At 48.6% G+C, this 23,888-nt stretch overlaps 1 protein-coding gene across 1 annotated transcript in view; it reads right to left on the bottom strand.

Moving 5' to 3' along the window:
• Window positions 1-13,602: 13,602 nt before the first annotated feature.
• Window positions 13,603-23,888, bottom strand: part of ADAMTSL1 (ADAMTS like 1) — a 376,065-nt gene continuing 365,779 nt past the window's right edge. The window contains exons 27-29 of the mRNA XM_040631464.1: window positions 18,372-18,481; window positions 17,371-17,591; window positions 13,603-16,144 (exon numbers count right to left, since the gene is read on the bottom strand). Coding sequence (XP_040487398.1) covers window positions 16,038-16,144; window positions 17,371-17,591; window positions 18,372-18,481 — 438 coding nt within the window. The 3' untranslated portion in view covers window positions 13,603-16,037. The remainder of the gene's footprint in view (window positions 16,145-17,370; window positions 17,592-18,371; window positions 18,482-23,888) is intronic.

The raw sequence follows: 23,888 nt of genomic DNA, 5'->3' as shown, positions 1-23,888 counted from the left end.
CAGGTCTCTCTTACCCCCAAACCAGTGCTGGCTCTGATTCCAGGGTGAGGGGGAGGCAAAGGGACACTCAGCAACCGGGTAGTTGGCGGGCTCCCTCTGGGCTGTGAGCAGAAACTGTGGGCTCTTCTAAGTGCTTGGAGCCTAAAAAAATTGCCCTATGCTGGGCCGGTTCCTGGAAGGCTAGATCTGCTTTTCCTAAAATGACATCTGTGACCAGACTTCCGACAAAGGTTGACATAGTGGTAAGTTGGACCCTGCCCTGGAGGAAGGGCTGGAGGTTTCTATTTTGGGTCTAAGGCTTGATTCTAAGGCTAAAGTAATTCGGTGATTAAAAATTTTTTTTTATTTGGAAAGAATTGAGGAAAGATTTTGTCCAAGAGGACTTATGCCAGGATCGGATGGGCTCATGGTGTGGGTGAACCTCACTCAGAGGCATGCAGGCTGATACCAGGGACACCCCCCTTCCCTTCTGAGTCCACAGACCCCCAAATCCACTCCATGGTCTAAAATAACTTGGGAACTGTGTGGAAGAGGACATTTCGGCTCAATTGTGGAGACGTGGGTTTATGTTCAGTGCCTGGTTCATGGGTGAGAAACCTGTATCTTTTATCTGGGATCTGTCTTTCCATGGCTCTTCCTTACCTGGCCCAGACCTCTCAGGTTCCCGTGTCTCGCAGCCTCACTATGAGGTTGGTTTGCACCACTGGGTCGGGATCAAAATCATTTAATTCTCTTGTTGCTTATATGGGGTCTGGATACCGGCCTCCATGGGGGTAGAGGGGCTCAAGGAGGTTATGCACCTTGCCCAAGGCCACAGAGCATGGAGCACCAAGGTCAAGATTGGAACCCAGGCTTCTGATTCAAGATCCAGTGCTCTTCCTACGGGGCCGGGTACCTCCCATCTTGCTGTGTCCCAGATTGCATGGCTCTGCAAGCACACCAAGCCACATTTTCTCTGAACGCCTTCCTGGAGTGCATTAAGCTAAAGGAGACCACTAAGGAGGGTAGGTTTTATTACTTCTTTTTTTAAAAATTACTTTTATTTAGTAATTTTTACAAATTGGAGAAATATTGGCAGTTGACTTGAAAAGTCACATAGTGCTAAGTGCTTATAAAAATGCAACAATCTCTTAGGCTCCAGCCCCTTGGCCTCCCACATTATTGCTTCCCCAGAGAAGAATTTAAAATTATTTGATCTGTTTCTGTTAATATTTACCTTCATATTCCTGAATCATATGCCTATACTGTTTGTTGACTTACTGATTTTAGACGTCTGTTTTGGTAGATTGGGAATTTTAATTCCCTGATCCTTCCTGCTTCTCTCCCCCCTTCTCAGTGTAGTTAGTTGTAGGATGGTGCTCAGTATATCAAGACTGATAAGCTTTTCTAGTGTTTCTGATGAGTACAAAGAAGCTGAAGAAGGATGGATGAACCTGGCTGATTAAAGAGAGCTAGTCCCCTTGGGGTGAGGAATTTCCTCTGAGTCCTTCTTTTGTGCCGTGGAGGGGTGACCTCTAGGGTGACCCCAAGCCAGATTAGCCACTTAGGGCATCCCTGACTTGCCAACTTCTACCAGAATTAAGGAATCTTCTCTCTCCTACTGTCTGTCCTTTTTTGGTCTCAAAATATCCTTAGGATTGTGAAAGTAGTTACTACAGTAAAAAATTCAGGAAACATAGAAACTACATAAGAGGGGATACAAGTTGCTATTACAGGGACCAGTGGAACCCAGTGGTTAGCAACATATGTGTAAGGAGAAAGTCCAGCAGACCTGGGCTCGCTTCCTGGCCCTTGTCACCCACTGGCTAGGAGACCTTGGTCAAGTTCTTTAAAATGTGGATAATAGCAGTAGTGGCCCCGTGGCTTCATTGTTGGTGTCTAATGATAGCCTATGTCAATCACTCAGCCCTGGCTTATGGTTAACTCTAATTTAGACGTAGGTGAGGATGATGGTGATGATGATGGAGTGATGAAAATGGCTGCTGACTTCTGCCTTGCTGAATCTACTCACGATTTTCTTGGCCGTTGTTGACAAGTGTGAAGGTAAGTGAGACTCATGTGTTCTGTTTGGCCTAATTTACAAAGGAAAATGTTCACATTTCCCCCCACATATAGTTTTTAGTTGTTCTGAGTTGGGGTTGCTCCCTGTGCTCCCTGGAAATGGTATTTTAGGAAGTAATGGGGGTCAGGAGGAGGGAAACAGATGGGGCCTTGGCTCCCCTCCCTTGTCCTGTCATGGCGGCTTCTTGTTAATCAGTTCTGTGTATCTGGCTTCCACATAAGGGTTTGTGGGACACACCTCTGTTAAAACGCCTACACGTGTGTGTGTCCACTGCTCTAACACCTGATAGGATCGTGTTCGACAAACCCTGGTGATGGACGGCTTCAAACACATGGTCTTCTCCAGGAAATACGGAAAAATTTATAATTTATGTTGTATGATTTTTTACTTGTGAGAATGAAGTGGGAGCTTCATCACCTACCACAGCCCAGCATCTCAAAACTTTATGCACATTAAGAAAGAAAAGTTATCAGAGACCAAAGAGAGAACACATCTTATGGCCAAGCAGGAAACCAGCTCCCGTGGGGAACCCCCAGTATGCTCTGGGGGTGAGGTTCTGGGGAAGAAAACAGGGATAGGAGTTCTGAAGCCCAAAGAGGGCAAACTCTCTGTTATCAGAGGAAAGCCGAGTTTCCCAGTGTGGCCGATGGGCTGCAGCTGGTGAGATTTGTTGGTGTGGAAGCCCTGGGCTGCTTGAACGTGGTCTGCTGGTTTGAGGTACGGTGCCCAAACCATATGGTGTCATGGATATGGCATCTGTTGGGATGAGGTCCCACTCCCCACACTGGTGTCTCTCCGCCTGTGCTGTGCACAGGGCAGCCCCTATGTCGGCAGGGCAGGTCCTATCTCCTGGGTCACTGGACGGTTGGCCACCTGCATGAGTCAAGACCCCAGCCCATCACTCTCATTGTTTGGTGATCAGGAATCCCCTCTCGACTTTGCCCCAGATTAAGGTATAAACACAGCCCTAAGAACAGGTGAAAGGACGCTGCATTCTAATACTTGTTGCATGTTTGTAGGGGTCAATGTCTTGAAGGATGAGCCTCCCTTTTACAGGTTGGCTCTAAGATCTCAGGCCAGGTGGGGGCTGGAGGGTGGAGATGCCATCCTCATTGTTAGCACCGTTTGTCCCCCTGCTTTCTATGGTAGCTGGTGTTTCCAACCCCAAACCCCTGCCGGGTTCTGCCTTGGACGCCTGCTCCCCATCAGCTCTAGCTCTCTCGGGACAGTTTTGTTTGAAGCTGTGGCTTCTCCTTCTGCACTTGTCAGTCTTCGTTCTCCCATCAACCTCTCGTCTCCTTCACCTTTCCTGAAACCCCTTGTTCACTGATGACCCTTCTCCCATCTTCTTCACTACAGCACTTGGTAATTTCATTATTGCTTTATTATAGCTTATTATGGTGTGTGTGAGTGGGGCAGGAGGGAGACCAGCACAAACAGGTAGGCTGCCCCTTGACCTCATCACCAATGGGATTTTTTTGGCATTTTCTGAACTGGAAAGCATACCTAGAGGGTGACTTTCCCCCCTGACTGGACAGAAGGGCCAACGTGGGCAGTGTGGAATAAGTACCAGGCCAACCAGTGTGTACGGGTGAAGGGGGCCCTGGTGTGGACCATTGGCTTCTGAACCACACCCTGTGCAGACAGCATCAGACGGTGCTCCCCCACCAGCATCCTTGGCCTCACCGGTCTCAGATGTCACCAGCAATTTCACAGAGGGGGAGGGTCTGGGGGGCTCAGAGACAGCCCTCAACTGAGTAGAGACCACAGCCCGGTGGCGACACGAGGAGGAGCAGTCCTGACTCGGGCCAGGCTCCGAGCTGGGGTGGCTGGGGGAGCACTCTGTCTCATGGTTTTGCTTTCACATTGTATCCTCTGAATACCTTTCACTGTCGTCTCATTGCTGTAAACACGCTGGAAGTAACATACGTAGTTAGAAATCACTGTCCTCCGCACCCCACTCCAAGCTTCTGCCTCTAAAGCCGGAGTGAAACCGAAGACTCCAAAGCAACGGGATCGGCACGCCCCTTCCTTTGCACAGTGATGCACCCTTTGGGGATCTGGTCCCTTAGGGCATAAACATGAACTGAGGGCTCGGTTTCCTCTCAAAGTGCTTTTCAGTTGTGTGGCTGCCAAGAGGAAGTATGCGGGCCGGCTGGGGGTGTGCAGGTCCTAGCCCAAGATTAAATGGCCCCTGGCTCCTCAGGCCTGCCCTGCCATCCCCCCAGCCCACATCTGGTCAGCGGCCTGGAAGCGGCAAGGCAGAGGCCCTTCTGAGCGTCAATACTGGGGGTGGCGGGCAGGCGGGGGTGTTTTCTTTGGCAGAGCAGGCTTGGAATTTCCACACGGCTGGCTGAGCAGGTGCTTGGCTCCTCCCCACTTTGGGGGTGCAACACGAGCCCCGGAGCCTGTAAACCTTCCAGAACATATGCTCTGGATTCTGGAAAAGGCATCAGGGTAACGCTAGTCCTACTTCTGGCGCACAGCTGCCCCAGGTCCCTGTCTGGATCTTTGGGCACTGACGTGAGAACCCAATGCTTCTTCTTGTCAAGACGTGGGGTGTGGCAGCAAACCCAGGCTGATGTTCACCAAGAGGATTCACGAACTTTCCACTCCTGTGATGAAATCGAACCCTGACTTTCTTGGGCTTTTACTGCCCAGACCAGCCTGCCTGCCCCCCCCCCCCCCCCCCCCCCCCCACCCCCNNNNTAGCAAGGGGGGGGGCAGCTTGGTTCCTCCCTCACTGTTCCAGTCCCCTTCCATTTCAGAGGATCATAAAACAGGGGAGCCCGCAAATACCCTTGAAGCAGGCAAGTAGCGACTTGAGAAAACATAGGCAGACGGAATGCTTGAAAAATGACTAAAATTTGGCATGTCTGCCAGTGAATGACTTATAGACTAAGAATGGAATTTGGGGGATGATAGGCTCGCTGAGACTTAAAAAAAAAAAACAACCCAACAAACCCACAAACAAACCCCACTTTTCATTTTAAAGTTCCTCAGCAGAGTTCAGTGCTTACTATCTATTTGGACAGGCTCTTTGTCTGGCTCAGTGTTGTAACACCTCCCGTATTCAAAGGCCAGTTATTTGGAAACTTCCATGTCCAAACTGAGGCCAGAGCCGGGACACATGCTGCCTTTCAGTTGCCAAAATCCCTGACATGCGTTCCTCGTATGGAAACTCAGGTACGTTATGCAGGGCACACCCCCGATCCTGGCGCGTGCTCTGCTCATACTGGCTCCTCTCCCTCGTTTTTCCTTTCTTTCTTTTCCTTTCTTTTTTAAATACAGTTCCAATGAGCTGCTCTTACCTGTTTTCTAGCCCTCAGAAGAGCAGCAGGGGCTTCTGCTAGAACCAGACACCTAACCAGATAGGAGTGGCAGCTGACAGCTTGGCAGTAGGGCTAGAGACCAAAAAAGTGGTTTAAAATGTAGAACTCAAAAGTATGGCAGTTCAGGAATTGTGACCCCAATGTAGGAATTAAAAAAAATGTATGTACACACACACTTGCACATACACCCATTTTATGAAGTCTGGAAAAATACACCATAGTTTATGCTTATGACCCCAGTTTAATACAAATGATAAATTATACACCTACATTTTTAAAGTCTGGGCAAATGCATTAACAGTGTTGGATAAATGAATTCCCATTTGTCTCATTTGTCCAGAATTATAAGGGACAGGAGCTTTGGAGTGTTTGAATATGAGGTTAACTTACAGGTAATATCTGTTAACTTCTCTGAAGGTGTTTTCTATGGAATAGAAACTGTGATATGGTCTTCAGAAAAAAGTGCAGTGGACACCTAAGTTTGGGAGAGGCTGCAGATATCACCCTGTTTGAGATTCACACTGCATAATAATATTTTGAAGTCTCTGTGAAACCCTATAGTAAAGGAAACTTGTTTCACTTTGTATAGCCCAGTGCATGAGTCAGTATTCTTGGAATTACAAGACCTCAAGCAAAAAAGGGCATTTTTTGGTTCAGGCATTTGAACAGTCTAAGGCTTTATCTGTGGGATTCAGGCACAGATGAATCCAGGGGCTTGAAGGAGATGTGACGGGTGCTCGGTCTTCATCTTTTGGCTCTATTTTCTTCTGTACTGCCTTCTTAGGCAGGCCTATGGAGGTTTCCATATGGAGGTTTCTAGCGATTTTAAGCTTACAACATCCTTTCAGCTAAAGGGCTTCTCCTTCCCAGTGGTTCAGTAAAGATCCCTGAAATGAGTCTCTCTTGCCTGGCTCGAGTCTCCTGCTGATCCCTGAACTGATTGCCATGGCCAGGGAGGAAGAAAATCCTCCTTGTCCAGGACTGAATCAGGTCCACCCCTGGACTGAGTAGAGTGTACGGGTGGGGTCAACCCCATGCAGACTACAGGAACCGTGGGAGGCCTTGGGAGGCGGTGGGTCCCCAAAGGAAGCCAAGGGATGGTTTCCAGGCAAGGGGAGGGATGAATGCTGAGCGGGCAGAAACAACAGTTTCCAACTCTGACAATAGAGCCCTTTTATTGCGTAAAACCTGTTGGAACACACATGGAGAAACGCTGCCAAGCGCTCATCATACATTTTTTTCAGATACGTTTAGAATACAATAAAATACGCATGCAAGCACACATGTGGTCGAACCTTTCCTCGATGATTTAAAAGCCCCAGCGGATCCTGCCGTGACTCAGGGTCAGCTCTTGAGTGTTGAAACATCCTGGTCACTGACCGTTGAAATTGTTTGGCTTTTTGATAAATGGGAGGTGCTGGCACAGCCCGAGTGCGGGGGCACAGGGAGCCTGGGAAAGTTCATGTACCGGACAGTGGGCACGAGCGTGTTACCTCCGGTGGGGAGCTCTCTCGCGCTCTGACAGCACCTGCGCGGGACCTCTCGCTGCACCCACACGTGCCTCCTGCTCTTGCCGTCATCCCGCGTTCGGGTGGGGAGCGGAGGCGCAGACAGGCTCCGTAACTTGGGGCAGTGGAGGAAAGGATGTTTGCAGAATGAGCTGGGTGAACAGTGCAATGCCGCTGCGGGTTGGAAAGAAGGGGAAGGCTGGAGAGATGCGGAGCTGTGCGTGTGAAGAGGAAAGAATGAATTTTCAAGCGCCCTTCCCGGGCCATGCGGTGTATGGGTGTACGAGCTCGGGGAATGGTAGCTGCGTGTACCTGCGAGGGATTCTCCACCGCACCTTGTGCTCCGCGCTCAGACTTACTAGTTGCTTCTGGATGCACACAAATGGCTACAAAAATACCGATTGCGTTGCAACAGGACTTCTTGACACAATGCTTGCTTACCGACAAGGCTAATACATAGGCACGAATGATGATATATAGGAGCTGAAGGCTATTTGAAGGGATCTTTAATTTTTTTTTTTAAGAGAGTGAGAGTGCGTGCCCGAGTGGCGGGGGAGGGGCAGAGGAAGAGCAAATCTTAAGCAGGTTTCACACCCAGCATGAGCCTGACATGGGGCTCGATCTCACAGCCCTGAGATCGTGACCTGAGCCAAAATCAAGAGTCGGATGGGTGCTCCAGTGACTGAGCCTCCCAGGTGCCCCTGAAGGGCTCTTTGAATTTTTTAAGTTCTTCGTCAGAAATAGTGAATCACATTAAGCCTAGCTTCTCTTCATTGTACGAAAAGATTCCTTGGGTTTTTTCCGGGAAAAAGGTATTTTCATCTTGTGATTTGGTAACATGCAGTCACGTCTATTGTGTTTGTTTTACTATAATCTCACAAATGGTGGTGTTTAGGGACGTTTCGCCTCTTGGTTACCAAGCTCTTGAGGATTTCCCAGCTCCAAAGACGCTGTATCTCTTACCTTTGCCATCCGCCCTGGGGGCCCATCTGACTCGGGGCTATCATGGGACCCTTTTCCAGACTCCTGGGCCTGCTGCTGTTCTCACTAAGGTCTTGCTCTGGGGGCACTTCTTGGGGACCCGCCCAGATGGCCCTCAGTTGCTTTCCAGCGTCTCCCTGGCTTTCATTTTCCATTACTCCATCCAAGCACTGCCCCCTGCCCCCCCGAGGGGTAGTGACTTCAAAACCCCACCCTCTCCTTCCACACGTCACATCTTACATGTCTCCTCTTCCTCCTCTACCCCACAACCCCGTCTTAGCTCTGGTCATCGGGATGGTGGGCTGCCCCATCTGTCATAGCACTGACCACGCTTCCTCCTCCTTTTCCCACCCATCTGTATGTACAAACATACATTTATTCATTCCTTCACAAAATCTGCTTTGGGTGCCAGGCAGTCTTCCGGGTGCTTTGGATGACGTCAGCAAACAGAGCACACACAGGTCTTGCCCTTGTGGAGCTTACAGTCTAGTGGAGTAGACGGACACTTCTTAATAATAAACGATGAATAATGATATATAATAACGTATGATGTATAATATCAGTGAAATAACCAACACCTAATAAATGAAAAGCATAGTGAGTAACTTGTGTGGTAAGTGACAAGGAGAAAGGCACCATGGGAAAAGGAGAACAAATCGGGGCGGAGAGACCCAGGAGTTCTGGGAGGCCCAGGTGGTGTATAATGGGATGGTCGGGGTGGGCCTCGTGGAGAAGGTGAGGTCTGAGAGTCTCGGGGGAGGAGGAGATGAGTGCAGGGAACACACAGAGCGAAGGCCCTGAGGGGGGCATATTTCCATGAGGGCTGCAGCCAGGAATTTGGCTCTTCCTCCGACGAGGGCCAGCGTGAAGCTTGCAGCGGAGACGTGCCCAGCTCTGGTATATACTACTGTATCTACCATCCCTGTGGTCACCCAGGTGGCTGTGAGGGGACTGCGGGGGGCCTGGCAGGAGGCTTACTGCCTAGAGGGTGAGGCGGCAACCCACAGCTGGCTGTAGAAGTGGGGCTGATGGGAAGGGCGGCCTGGGCTTGTTCTGAGGGCGGCCGCAGGGAGTCGCTGACTGGAGGTGGGGTGAGAAGAAGTGGGAATCAAGCGTGACTCCAGGAGCTTGGCACTCGGACAGTTACTCGAGGGTGAGCGTTCCTACAGTAAGATCAGCCCAGAACTTCTCTAGTCAAACCAAGCAAACCAAGCGGGGTGGGGGTGGGGTGGGCACAGAACCAAAGACAACTCTAGGCTTGGGGCTCCAGGCTGTTGGATTTGCAGGATTCTTAGACTGTTCGTACTGGGGGCACTGGTGTGCCCTTTCCAGACCTTTAGAACCACTCATTTCACCGGTAGGTATTTAATGAACTTTGTTGTAATGAATGAAACTCTCTGTTGCGGATTTAGGTAACAGGATGTGAAAGGCTTGCCCTGGTCACTTCTGGAGGGTGGATTTATGATCCGGTAATGAAGTGTGAGCTAACTGCCTCTGAGGCGTAGATTTAAGTTAACTTTACACGTATGCGTCAGTTTACACTGATGTATGACAATAGTTCTAGCTGCCGTGCGGGGAGTGGATTGGAGGAGAGCTTAGGGGAGAGTAGATTGATTCAGTCAGGATACCTTTGCAAAGTCCCACTGAGAAAGGATGAGGAACGAGAGGCGCAATCCCTGGGTGCTGACTGTGGAAAGAACCAAATGAGGAAGAAAACAGAGCCAGAGATGCCCCTAAACTCGGGACTTCATAGTTAGAGTGGGACATGCTGGCGTTTGTGGTGAGATATGTCTGCTTTCCCGACTGGACTCGGAGCTCCCTGAAAGCAGGGGCTTGGCTTTCACCCCTGTGTCCCCAGGGCCCAGCGTGGGCCCCCCCAGAGTCGGTGCTTCACAAGAGTTTGTCAGGCTCTGAAGCAAGGAGAAGGTAAGTGATAGGAAGAGAAATCAGGGAGGAGATGAGATGAGAAAGCATAAGGGCTTATCTGGCAGGGTGGGGGGGCTGGGGTGGGAGGTAGAGCGAGGTCCACCAGGACCAGGTGAGGGCTTGGTGGTTCTCCATCTCAGCAAGACCCTGGTGCAGAGGCTGGACCATCACATGGCAGAGGGAGTGGGGGATTCGCAGGATGGGGGCTTGCTCTCAGGTGGTTACCGTGAGTATCTCCATTCTAACAGGAAGGGCCCGTGCAGGTGAAGACATTCAGCTCAGGAGTGACTGGCCCATGGATCTGGCACTTGCCCTGGCCTTGACCGTGTGACACGCTGAACTTCAGCTCTAGGACAGGACTACCTAGATGACTGACCGAACAACTTCGTCTTCCTTCAGTGACCTCAGCTAAGTCATTTCCTGGCCCCTTCTTTGTTATTTAAAGAAATGATGGCGAGGATTGGGGAGCAGAAAATCAAACCCATGACATATTTCATCACCACGCACCTTGCCTCGACCATTAAATATTTCCTGGAGTTGCTCACCTGGTAACTAAGTCGTTCGCAGCTTGTCTTCTCTCCTTTGTGGGATTTGTAACAAGGTCAACCCTGGCCATCACAAAGACCCAGAGGAGGGCTGTTTATGTCATCTTGGAAAGGGAGGCCGGTTTCGCAGGCCTGCTTTCTGGTCTGGATGCTGACCGCGCAATCTCTCCGGCCCTCCTAAGCATTCTGCTTAAACAAACATCATTTATGTGCAGCAGGAGAACCAGTCCCCACTGTCTGCTTTCTCTTCACTCACATAAAACTGCACGTTTAATTTCTGTTTACACATATATAAACCATATCTTTAGGAGCAGCCTGGGAAATCCTTGGTCGAAGATGGATTTTGCCTTCGGAAAACACAGAGCTGAGTGACATCTGTATATTGTGTTATCACAAGCGTGACACATGTGGGTGATTGGGACCAGGTGCTTCGCAGAACGCATCTGAGTGAAGTTGTAAACCTCTGGTCGACAGGCAAGCTGACAGCCCAGTTCTTGCGAGCAAAAGCTTGCTTGCGGTCCCTGCATTCCAGGTTAGAGGTAGCGGCCGACAGTGGAAAACCTTGGGGTGCTATGAATCAGCAGTTGAAGTTCAGCCAAAGATAACGATCTCTGATCAGCTTGCCCACCTTTGACCTGTAGAAGCGTCTCCCACTGGACAGCATGGGTGGGCGGGGACAGACGACAATTTGGGGTTTATCTTCATCTTATAGGATGGGTAGATCCATTGAGCATTCGATTCTGTACTGATGAAGGCTTGTGTCCACACCAGCACTTTCCTCCTTGGCAGTATGTGATATGGGTAGATAACCTTCCCTGATTTAACGCACAGTCTAGTGTATTCTCAGTCTGAATCCTGGAGTCTTTAAATCATGGCTGGTTCATTGAACAAAACGAGGGACAGAGAGAGACCAAACCAAGGGGATGTCACCTTATTTTGTTTCCTAATTTATCCTTCCTTGGGTAATTCACCCAACAGGTCAGTTTTCACTGGATTATTTCCGAGAGCTTCATCCTTCTCTTCACCCCACAATTCCCTTATCCGTTGTGAATGAATTTGTCTGTTTTGGGGAGGCCCACAAATAGATTATTGAGCTCTAACTTGTCTCACTTGAGCAAGAACCATTAATAAAAGCGGGTTATTTTCTGTGGATTTATTGGCAGGAGGAGGTGAGGGGATAACAGCATGCCGTTTGTGAGAAAGTCTACCACTTGGTAAGTGAGATATCCTTAATTTTAGCTTTTACATTACACGTGTGTTTGCTTGTGTGAACACTTCTCTGTGATTTTTAGTAAATCAAAGGGAATGGAACTTATGTGTACATTCGGTATTTTGAATTGAAACTAGACTTGTACATTGGGATTATAAGACAACCTTTGTCCCGGGAAGTTATTTCTGAAAGTGTGTGAATATTTTGGTGAGTCTTTGATTTGGTTACCGGGGCTGTTCTGTTATTTTCCAAGATACAGATTTTGGTTCACTGAGGCCGCTCTTATTTATGCTACTGTGTAGTATTGAATTTGCACCAATGACTGATGTCCTTCTCAGTCAAAAATGGAAACATAGGGCTAGTCTTTCAAAGCTGACGATGGGAATCTGAACGAGCACAAATGCTTTTGGGCTCTGCCCCTCATCTCTCTGCCAAGGTAGCTTGGACGGTAATAGCGGTTAACAGTGAATGCTTTCGTGACATGCCAGGTCATCACAGATTTCCTCAATGTGAATTAACTAGTGTTCTCACAAAAACCCTATCCTGTGAGGTATCCTCTTTTTAAAGGTGAGGAAACTGAGGCATGGATGAGCTTTGGTGATTATTGAAGGTTCTGGTCTGGGTGGGCCCCAGATTTCCTGGGCTCCTCTTGTTGAAGGCCTGGAAACTTCAGGGGCCAAGCAGGGGACTCTGGTATGAGGAGTTCCAACCCTGGGACTGGCCTGTGGTTAAGATTCCAAACTTTTACGCTGTGGCTGGTGGCATCCTTCTAGGAATCTCTCTTTTGCTCCCTGCTGAGCTCTGTGATTTTGGCTGGAAAATTTTCCATATGTTCTGGTTGAGCCCTTCCCACTATTTGCAACTTCCTGGGGTTTTACTCCGGCATCTCTGACTCATTCCCTGCCCCCCCCCCCAACCCCATCCTCCCCTGGGGTCTCTGTAGGATATTATTTGGTTGCTGGTATGTAAGTATTTATAGTTCTAGCATTGGCTTTTTCTTTAAAGCAAAACCTAAAACTCCTTAGAAAATAATTGGAATTTCAGGAAGAGCTTTCTGGTTTATTTTGAGACTGCTTAACAGACTGTGATAAGCTGCGTGAGTTGCTGGAAGACAGGCTGGAGTTGGGCTTTGAGGCTGGGGGTCCTCTCAGGCACTTCCCACCAAGGTCCTTGTGTGGACATCCTCCAGGCCTGGGGACCTGCTGGCCTTCCACTGGGAGCCAGCTGATAAAAAAACTCCACAATATGCTTTTGATTTTTTCTGCACTTCCCACCATACCTTCATTTCTATTAAAATACTTTCAGAATCGGGAACTTGGGGCCCTAGAATGCCATCGGAATTGATTTTTGGGGATGAGAAAGTGACAACCCCAGTAAAACGTCCCATTGTCCCCAAGTAGGGAAGAAGGGCACCCACGAAGGAGGCCAGGCGTGGTCCGCTCTTACACATGGGAGCTGGGATGGCGGAGTGGGTGAGAAAAGGGCTCTGGCTAAAAAGCCAGGCTTCTGGGAGTTTGATCCCTGTTCTACCGGCTGGTTGACCCTGGGCTTCTCTGGGCCTCTGTCTACCCATATACAAACGGTGATAATCCTAGGGCTCATGTGAGGATGGAACGTAATGATCTATAAATGTTAGCTCCTACTCATGGTGTCCATCCAGAATTTCAGCACCCAGCTACCATATTCTGTGCACGCCCCCATTGGCAGGGAGCCCGGCCTGGAGGGAGGGTACTCCCGCCCCCAAGTCTTCATCTGCCCCCCAAGATGCCTAGTTTTTCTGAAGGTCCTGTGGCTCCCACCTTCCCACCATGCAGGGCTATGAATAAGAGGATTGTCAAGGGCAGTACTAAGCCTAAATACTTGCATGTCCACAGACGTAGCTCCTTTGGGTTGACTTACAGAGCCGGCCCTTCAGGCACGGGCTCCCAGCGTCCCAGGCAGAGCTGTAACCTGCAGTTTTTCCACGTTAGCCCAGTGCGTGTAAGTGGCCGGGAACCACCCTCACCCCCCAAGACAGGAAGGCTGGGCTTAACAGAGACTCGGACGACCAGATTTATTAAATAAATAAGCTGTATTATCTGTACAAAAAAAATATAAATACAGTTTTGTGTTTTCGAGGAGGAAGTGCCTCCTTCCACATTATTCAGCCACTCTAATCATCTTGTGCTGCTGCTGAGTCACGATTCACAGAACAAACAGTAAATGTACATTCATCTCATGCAAGGAGCACGTTACTTCCCACCCCAAGCCTAGGTCCTCCAGGCTCGCTCTGAAACCTACTCCAGCGGCTGCAGCCTGACACGAGGCGGAGCTGGAGGACACCTGCTATTGAGGAAACGTAAATATTGGCCACTGGTTTTCCATAGCTATTGAACTAGAAATAACCAACTGCGTTAGTTAGTACGGACTCTGTCGTCTTCATTCCATGCATAACTATTGCGTCACAAGTGAATCCCCTTTTACTGCCCTGTCATCCCATGTTAGCTTTACAACGTAGTGTCTACACAGTGAATGGATCCGGAGTGAAACACCAGGTGCTATTAAAAATAGGAACAATACAATAATCACCACTGAGTTTACAGGAACACAACCGCAGGAAGTTAGTAAAAAGTCCCCCAAATACTTTGTTTTCCGGATGACAATGTACAATTATTAATATTGCACTTTTTTTATACAAGAAATCCTAATAAATATTCACAAAAGATATACAGACATAGAAAACATTCTCTTTTATTTTAAATAAACATGACACTGATTTTTAGTAACATGATTTCTTAGAGCCCATTGTGCTGAGGAAGAAAGAGACCCACCTTCGTCGTCCACAGCTCCCCCGGGGAGGACACAGCTTAACAGTGTCTTCCCCGTCTCTGACTTCCAGACGCCCTGCTAGCCGTGGTGGCCCTGGGGCTGAGTGGCATTTGCGAGTCTGTAGGGGGGGGCAGTTGATCCAAGGGGTGAGTGACAGTGGCCACGCTGCCCTGGCTATTGAGTGGTGGCCAACGGGGAGGTGGCCAAGATCACTCACCCAAAGCCCCTCTGCTGAAAGAACAATTGGCCAAATAGTCCCAGAATGTCAGGTTTGCCACTGGACCTCACCACAGCCCTTTTACTGTAGCTGACGGGCATTTCTGGAAGGGTGTGTGCTGCCTTGCTCGCCGAATTCCTAAAATGGGTGGTACTCATTCTTGTAAGGTTCATAGTATTTCATTGTGTGTGGGGGGGAACAGGTTGAAAAGCCTTTGAGGACCCTCCTGCAAGCTTTAGTTACCCTACAGCTTCGCCAGCATACCCCGCCACCCTGCCCCAAGCTGCTGTGAAACCAGGAGGGCAGCTCTCATTGTGCTCCTGGAAGGGCCCGCACCAGCCGGCTGTCCCACCCCTTGTCCCGGCCAGCTCCGGAAGTGGCTCCTGTGACCTGATGGATCCTCTCTGGCAAACTGACCCCAATCCCTGGCCCTTAGGGGAAGCAGCACTGGCCAACTAGGCAGAAAACCCAGCCTGTTCACACTCAAAATGCCCCTGGCCCACATCAGCGGTTAACCATGGGTGGGGGTGGTGCAGAACTTGTGACTTAGGGAGAGATGCCAGGGGTGGCCTGACTGCATAACCAGACCCCGATGTCTCACTAGCTTTGCTCCAGGAGTACAGGCAGAACGTTCGCTGAGACAGTGTGGGGAGTGTGGACCCCCCCCCAAGCGGCATGGGCTGCCAAGGCCTGTGCCCTCTATAAGGGCGGCAGAATTCGGAGCGTCCCTTCCCCGAGTCTCGGGCCTGTTCACTCATCTCCCTGCGCTGAGGACCGTGCACAGGCTTCTTTTTGCTTCTGTGCCCTTCCTTCCTGCTGCTTTGTGTCCTGCCTCGTGTGTGCTCCAGGCCCTTGCACGGTCTGCCCCTGACTGCCATGCATTGGTGCTTTGAGTTCTCAGGGCTCCCCACTGGCAGCGCTGTGTTCTGGCCTGGGTTCTGCCTCACGGCGGTGTCCTCCCCTTCCTCCCCTCTCTGCCTGCTCTTCCCCAGGCGGAGACAGAGGAGGACACAGGCAGCAGCACACGCCTGGGTCGACTGCGTGCCGCCAGGAAAGACACAGTTGGTTGTCCGAAGTCTGTCTCAATGCTTTACAAACGTTGTCACCCTACCCTCCCGTCTCTCGTCAGCTCTTGGCCTTGACTCCCTGCTGCTTGCCTCTTCCTTGGTCTGCCTGGGAGCCGGGTTGGGGAAGGTGTCTGCTCTTCAACCTCCTTTCAACCCCTTTCCTTGTCTTTCCCCGACATCCTGTCCTCCAGCTAACTGAGAGAGAGGACACGCTGACGTCCTCACGTCTGGGGTGGGGGAGGAGGTCGGACGAGGGCGTGTGTGATGGGGGGCGGGGGAAAGGGCAACAAATAAATAAACGAAGAAAGCTTCAATTCTCTCCAAGGTGGTGGCACGAGTCCTCTGCGTGGCCGGGGTGCAGTTCCTCCCTGGGCCCCGTCTTCACGCTTTGCCACAAGTCCCGCAGCAGCGAGATTTGAACTGGCTGAGCTGGCAGAGTTTGAGCTGCTTCACCTTCTCGCAGTACCGCGTGGTATCCCTGCACTCCACTGGGGGAGGGGACAGGAGAGAGCCTTGAGACGGAGCCTAAGGGCTGCGACCGCGGGGTGCTTGCGGGCCTCTGCCTGGGGCCCTGGGCTCCCGTGCTGCAGGGGCCACTGCTGTCCCGCCCCTGGGGGAGCTCTGCCGTGTGCCCCCCAGGCTGCCCCCCGGGCTGCAGTGGCTGGCTGGATGATGGGGCGACCCTCGGCCCCCCCTCTGTTTTCCTACCCGGTGCACCTAAGCCCCTCTCCTCCTTCCCCTGCCCCGAGCGCTGTGGGCTGCCAGCTCAGCACTGGCACAGACGCGACTGTCCTTAAATACGGGTGATTTGGGCGGTGGACAGCTGTGGTAAACACAGCAAGTCTGAACTACTTTGACTGAATGTTAGCACGGATGGTGGTGAGCTCTTGACACACAGATGGGTGGGCACCACCCCGAGAGCAAAGATCATCCCCCCCCCCCCGCCCGGTGGACACGCTGGGGGACAACATGCCCACAGGGCATCTGCCTCAGCCTTGGCGATTTGATGCCTGGAGAGGCCCCGTTTGGGGGAAAACTGCATGGCAGTGTTTTAAAATTTCTTAATTCTTTGCTTCATACTTTGTCTTCGTCCCTTCCCTGTCTACGACCCACCTCCAATTTGTTTTGCGTCCAGAGGAAGAAAAAAATACCCGACTGGGATACAAATGCCAGTGTTGGGTGGAGGAGGACCCAGACAGTGAATGCGTATCAGATCTCGAGGGCCTGGGCTCCTGCACAGTTCGGGGGACGCCCGCGGGGCGGGAAGGAGGGAGGGCGGCAGCTCCTTGTTCTGTGAGAAGCAGAGCCACATTGGGTGCAGGGCCACCCGGGCAGGACTTGTGCGGACAGTACTTTTGTCTAGCGGCCTGGCCCCCGGGAGGCACTGTTGGCTGGTCTTCTCTGGGTCCCAGCCAAGCTCCTGCAGGGGAGCTGGAGGACGATTTCATTTAGCACTGGGCCCTTAGCACCTGGCTTTGCCTAGTGCCTTGGGGCACACTCAGCCATCTGATGTGGCCTGGACGTGTGTAGACACATCCTCGCACACATCTTGGACGGCTTGCAGGCACCCCTGTGAAAATACCCAGCTCTGGCCCCTGCTCACCGTCCTTGGGAAACCTGATCCGGTGGCCTGGGCACGGGTTCGGGGCTGGGGGCAGAGGGCAGGCCCGCCCCTTGGGGACCTGGCAGAAGGCTCCGTGGGGTGGGAACGTACTGTTTTCGCAGGGCGTGACGTTGCAGCGCTGCCAGTTGGCGGGCCGGGGCCCCCAGGAGCACAGGTGCTCGGGCACGGCCTTGTTGGTGCGGGCGTGCACACACTCCACGCGCCGGGCCTGGAAGCCATAGTTGCCGCACGTCGCGGTGCAGAGACTCCACAGGCTGACCCTCCAATGAACGCTGCAGGCCTCCGACCAGCAGTTCTGGGTGCTCACGGGCCTGCAGGAGGAGGGCGGTAGCGTTAGCGCCCGCCGCAGTCGGGGTGGGATCGGGGAACAGATGGGAAAGCAGCGGGGCAACTCTTCAGGCCTCTGGTGCCACCAGAGGGGGTTCGGATCTCTGTTCTGGTAGTGGTTGTAGGATCTCAGAAGGCTGTATGCTCTCACTGGGCCTCTCGGTGCTCAGCTCTGCAAAGTCTGTATCACTGCGTGACCCAAGGATGAAGTCTGGCTGGGATGCGGGTGGGCAGAGGCAGAGGCAGAGCCTGGGACTGGGGTCGCGGGTGGGGACAGTAAGCCCTCACCCCAAGGGACATCCACAGGCCAGTAGGACCGGGAATGGGGACTGGCTAGGAATGACAGGTTTAGACCCAGGGATCAGTGCCCTCGTTTTAGCATAACTTCTGTAGGAAGGCCGACAAGCATGAGGGGCTGCTGGAGCCCTTGAGGTCTGGTGGCCACCGCGTGGACCTCACTTCCTGCCCACCCTGGGGCTAGTGCAGAGCTCCTGCGGTATCAGGCCACGCTCAGAGGAACAGAACTGTCTGTAGTCTTTACGACCAAAAGAGGAAAGCCCAGCCTGGCCCATTCAATAAGTGTAAGGCCACCACGGGGCCATCTATCTCTAGGGAGAACAGGGGCCCGGGGAAAACGAGGTGAAAGGGAAGGGCATCTGACCACAGGGACTGTGGGATGTTGGAGGAGAAACATCCGCTCAACATTATCTTTCCATGCTATTGACACAGGGCCTGGGGAAAGGAGGTCCACGGCTTTCTCTTACCTCGGAAGGGCGCTGCACTGCTCTGACGGTAAGGTGATGCCATCCCGTGTCTGGCAGAACACTTGTCTGTGCTGCACGGCTAGGTGAGGCCCGATGCAAGGCCCGTTGCACTGGGAAGCAGATAAAGGTGACATGTATGATGTTAGCCAAGTTAAGTGAGGGGTGGGGGAGTGGGGCCGGAGGGGGGCTGCAATGCTCAGGCTGCGTGGGACACACAATCCTTCTGAGCATTTTGTCTGAGGCCTTCAGCTCATTCATCTTGCCCCGCCTTGTGTCAACTATAGGACATTCACCGGCACATTTTTTCTTTGTGCCATGGCGGAATGGTTAGCTTTCCTGTGGCCTGTAAGCATTCTGCTAGCAAACGGCTCATGGTCGTGTGGGGCCCATCAGAGAACGGGCGCTCCCTCCCCAGATTACCCATAGCAGAGGGTTCTTGGCAGAATGCGCGAAGAATGTGGTGCGGTGACCTTTAGAGCGGAAGACCTCTAAGTGCCCCTTCAGTCCACAGGGCAATCTGGTTTTCCTTCTCGTGAAAATTCATTCAAGGTAACAAGTCCCTCCGGTCTTTCCTTTCTTTGGTATCAGTGTTTCCAGGTTAGCCCCAGCGCAGCTGACCAGAAAGAGACTTAGGTACGCAGAGCGAGTCCCTGCTCCGGTTCTCCTGCTGCGCGCTCAGAGAGATGGCGAAGCTTCTCCCAGAGGGGCCGGAGCCAGACGGTCACAGGCAGCACCCATCCCAACAGCAGTGTCCGTGAGCACAAAAGCAGCAGGCCCTTAGCCAGCATTTGCTGCTTGAGTCGAGTCAGCGGACCGACATCCCTTAGAGGCCACTTTCGGAAAAAAAGCTCTTGGGGATCTTTGGACTCCAGGAGTCCACAGGGGAGCTGTTAACCTTCAAAGTGATCAGAAATCTTTAAAAGAATTTTTTATTTTTTTCTTTTTGACCCCCCTTTCCCATTTTTCTCACCCTCAAATTCCCTGCCTCTCGTAGCTACTACCAGTCTTTGTGTGTGTGTGTGTGTGTGTGTGTGTGTGTGTCTGTGTGTCTGTGTGTCTTCGGTTCTACATATAGGAGAGAGCATGTGGTATTTGTCTTCTTTCATTTAGCCTGATGCCCTCAAAGTCCATTCATGTTGTCACAAACGGCAAGATTTCATTCTTTTTTATGGCTGAATAATAGTCCATTATATATATATGTAATATACACACACATATACACATGAAATAGAATCCATCATATATATTATATGTATATCTATATACCACACGTACTTTATCCATTCATCCATTGATGGCCATTTAGATTGTGTGTATATCTTGTTTATTATAAATAATGCAATGAGTATGGGGGTACATATGTCTTTTTGAGTTAGTGTTCATTTTCGCTGGATAAATTCTACCCAGAAGTGGAATTGCTGGTTCATATGGTGGTTCTATTTTCCATTTTTTGAGGACCATCCCTACTGTTTTCCAGAGTGGCTGCACCAATTTATATTTCCACCAACAGTGTACAAGGGTTATCTTTCCTCCATATCCTTGCCAACAATTGTTGACTTTTCGATAATAACCATTTTAACAGGTGTGAAGTAATATCTCATTGTGGTTTTGATTTGCATTTTCCTGATTGTGTACTAAGATACATTTTCATGTACTCGTTGGCCATCTGTGTATCTTCTTAGGAAAAAAGTCTATTTAGATCTTCTGCCCATTTTAAAAATTGGATTTTTTTTTTTTTGGTGTTGAGTTGCAAGAGTTCTTTATATATTTTGGATAGTAGCCCCTTATTAGATTTATGATTAGCAAATATTTTTCTCCCATTCAGTAGCTTGCCTTCTCATTTTGTTGATGGTTTCCTTTGCTGTATAGAAGCTTTTTAGTATGATGTGGTATTGCTTATTTTTGATTTTGGTGTCAGGTTAAAAAAAAACCAAACCACTGGCAATGCCTATATCAAAGGACCTTGCTGCCTATGTTTTTTATTTTATTTTTTTGAGAGAGAATGAGAAAGCATGAGTGGGGGGGGAGAGAATCTCATAACACAGGGTTCGATCTCATGACTTTGAAATCATGACCCGAGCTGAAATCGAGAGTCAGATGCTTAACCGACTGAGCCATCCAGGTGCCCCTACCTATGTTTTATGATAAGAGTTTTATGGTTTCAGGTCTTATGTTCAAGTCTTTAATAATTTTGAGTTAATTTTTGTATATGGTGTAACATCGTAGTTAATTTTATTCTTTTGTACGTAGCCGTCTAGTTTTCCCAAACTCATTTATTAAAGAGACTATCCTTTCCTCACCATATAATCTTGGCTCCTTTGTAGTAAATTAATTGACCATATATAGATGAGTTTAATTGTGGGTTTCTGTTTTGTTTTGATTACTGTAGCTTTTTAATATAGTTTGAAATTAGGGAATATGGGGCCTCCAGCTTTGTTCTTTCTCAAGATTGCTTTGGCTTTTTTTTTCTTTTTGTAGTTCCATATAAATTTTAGGATTATTTGTTCCAGTTCTGTGAAAAATGCTATTGGATTTGATAGAGATTGCACTTCATCTGTATACTGCTTTGGGCAATATGGACCTTCTATCAATATTCATTCTTCCAATCCATAAGCACAGAATATCTTTCCATTTATTTGTGTCTTCTTCAATTCTTTCATAAATGTCTTCTAGTTTTCAATAATCACCTCCTTAAATTTATTCCTAGGTGTACTTTTTCATTTTGATACAATTATAAATGGGATTGTTTTCTTCATTTCTCTTTCTGATAGTTTGGTGCTGATTTTTGTATATTGATGTTGTATCCTGCAACTTACTGAATTTGCTTATTATAAGTTTTTTGATAGAGTCCTTAGGATTTTCTATACATAATAGCATGTCATTTGCAAACCATGACAGTTTTTCTTTTTTAATCTGGATGCCTTTTATTTCTTAACTAATTGCTCTAGCTAGGACTTCTTATACTATGTTAAGTAAAGATGGGGAGAATGGGCATCCTTCTCTTGTTTCTGATCTTAGAAGAAAGGCTTTCAGCTTTGTGCCATCAGCTTAGAGGATGATGTTAGCTATGGACTTGTCATCTATGGCCTTTATTATGCTGAGGTGCTGAGGTACATTCCCCTTTATACCCACTTTGTTAGTTTTTTATCACGAATGGGTATTGAATTTTGTCAGATGCTTCTTCTGCATCTATTGAGATATGATTTTTATCCTTATTTGTTGATGTGGTGTATCACATTGATGGATTCGTGGTTGTTGAACTATCCTTGCATTGGAGGGAAACTTCATTTACTCATGGTGTATGATTCTTTTAATATATTGTTGAATTTGGCTAGTAAAAATTTTGTTGAGGGTCTTTGCATCTATGTTCAGCGGGGATACTGGCCTGTAATTTTTTTTTTTTAAAGATTTTATTTATTTATTCGACAGAGAGAGAGACAGCCAGCGAGAGAGGGAACACAAGCAGGGGGAGTGGGAGAGGAAGAAGCAGGCTCCCAGCGGAGGAGCCTGATGTGGGGCTTGATCCCAGAATGCCAGGATCACGCCCTGAGCTGAAGGCAGACACTTAATGACTGCGCCACCCAGGCGCCCCGCGGCCTGTAATACTCTTGTGCCTGGCTTTTTCAGTTGCTGTTTTCAAGGTTCATTTATATTGTAGCATGTATAGAATTTCATTCCTGAAGGCTGGATAATACTCTATTGTAAGTATATACTATATTCTGTTTATCCATCCGTCAAAGGACATGTTGGTTGTTTGCCATTGTGATGCTACTGTGAACATTAGTGTACATATATTTGTTCAGATCCTTGCTTTCAGTTGTTTTGAGTGTATACCCAGAAGTGGAACTGCTGGATCATACGGTAATTCTATGTTCAGTATTTTGAGAAACTGCTATACTGTTTTCCACAATAGCTGTACCATTTTATATTATCAACAGTGCACAAGGGTTCCAATTTTTCCACATTTCTACTACTGCTTGGTATTTATTTTTAAAAATAATGAAGTGGTATCTCATTGTAGTTTTAATTTGCATCTCCCTAATTGCTAGTGATGTTGAATGTCTTTTCATGTGTGTATTGTCCATTTGTAGATTTTCTTTGGAGAAATGTTTATTCTAGGCTTTGTGTTTTTGAGTTGTAGTTCTCCTCTCTATATTTTGGATATTAATCCTTTATCAGATTTATGATTTGTAAGTATTTTCTCACATTCTGTGGGTCGTCTCCTCACTTTGGTGATGGTGTCCTTTGATGAAGAAAAGCTTTCAATTTTGATGAAATCCAGTTTATCTAATTTTTCTTTGATTAATTGTGCTTTTAGTGTCCTATCCAAAAAATCATTGCCAATCCAGTATTACGAAGCTTCTTCCCTATGTTTCTTCTAAGAGTTTATACTTTTAACCCTTACATTTAAGTCTTTGATCCATTTTGAGTTAATTTTCATATCTAGTTAAAATAAGGATCCAGCTTCATTCTCTAGCATATGGTTTTCCAGTTTCAACCCAGCACCATTTGTTGAAAGGCTATTCTTTCCTCATTGAATGATCCTGGCACACTTCATCTGATCATATGTACAAAAGCTTATTTCTGGGCTCTCTATTCCATTCCCTTGGACTACATGCCAGAACTATACTGTTTTGATTACTGTAGCTTTGTAGTAAGTTTTTGTATCAGGAAGTGTGAAGCCTCCAACTTCGTTTTTTTCAAAATTTTTTTTGGTCATTCAGGATCTCTTGATATTCCATCTGAATTTTAGGTTGGATTTTCTTATTTCTTCAAAAAGTCCTTGGGATTTTGAATCTCTAGATCAATTTGAGCCGTACTGACATCTTAATAATAAATTTTCTAAATCTAGGAACACAGGATCTTTTTTTTTTTGTCTTCTTTATTTTCTTTTAGTAATGTTTTGTAGTTTTCAGTGTACAAGTCTTTCACCTCCTTGGTTAAGTTTATAAGTATTTTTATACGTGGAATGATATTCTTTTTTGTTTCTGGCACTTTAGGGCCAAATTTATTTTTTTAAAATTTCAATTCTAGTTAGTTGACATACAGTTCAATATTGGCTTCAGGAGTAGAGGTCAGTGGTTCATCATTTACATATAACCACCAGTGCTCATCTTAACAAGTGCCCTCCTTAATAGCCATCATCTATCCCAGCCCCCACCCCCCTCCCTCCATCAACCCTGTTTGTTCTCTATAGTTAAGAGTCTCTCTCTCCTGGATGGCTCAGTCAGTTAAGTGTCTGCCTTGGCTCAGGTCATGATCCCAGGGTCTTGGGATCCAGCCCCGTGTCAGACTCCTTGCTCAGTGGGGAGTCTGCTTCTCCCTCTCCTGCTGCCCATCCCTCCCCAGCTCATGCTCTCTCTCACTCACTTTCTCTCAAGTAAATAAAATCTTAAAAGTCTCTCTCATGATTTCCCTCTCTTTTGTTCCCCCTCCTGAATGTTCACCCACTTTGTTTTTTAATTCCATATGAGTGAAATCATATGGTATTTCTTTCTCTGATTAACTCATTTTGCT

The sequence above is a fragment of the Ursus maritimus genome, unplaced genomic scaffold (assembly GCF_017311325.1).
Source record: "Ursus maritimus isolate PB19 unplaced genomic scaffold, ASM1731132v1 scaffold_17, whole genome shotgun sequence".
In the NCBI taxonomy this organism is placed as follows: domain Eukaryota; kingdom Metazoa; phylum Chordata; class Mammalia; order Carnivora; family Ursidae; genus Ursus; species Ursus maritimus.
The sequence above is the reverse complement of the archived record's forward strand: the minus strand, read 5'-3'. Positions and strand labels throughout refer to the sequence as shown.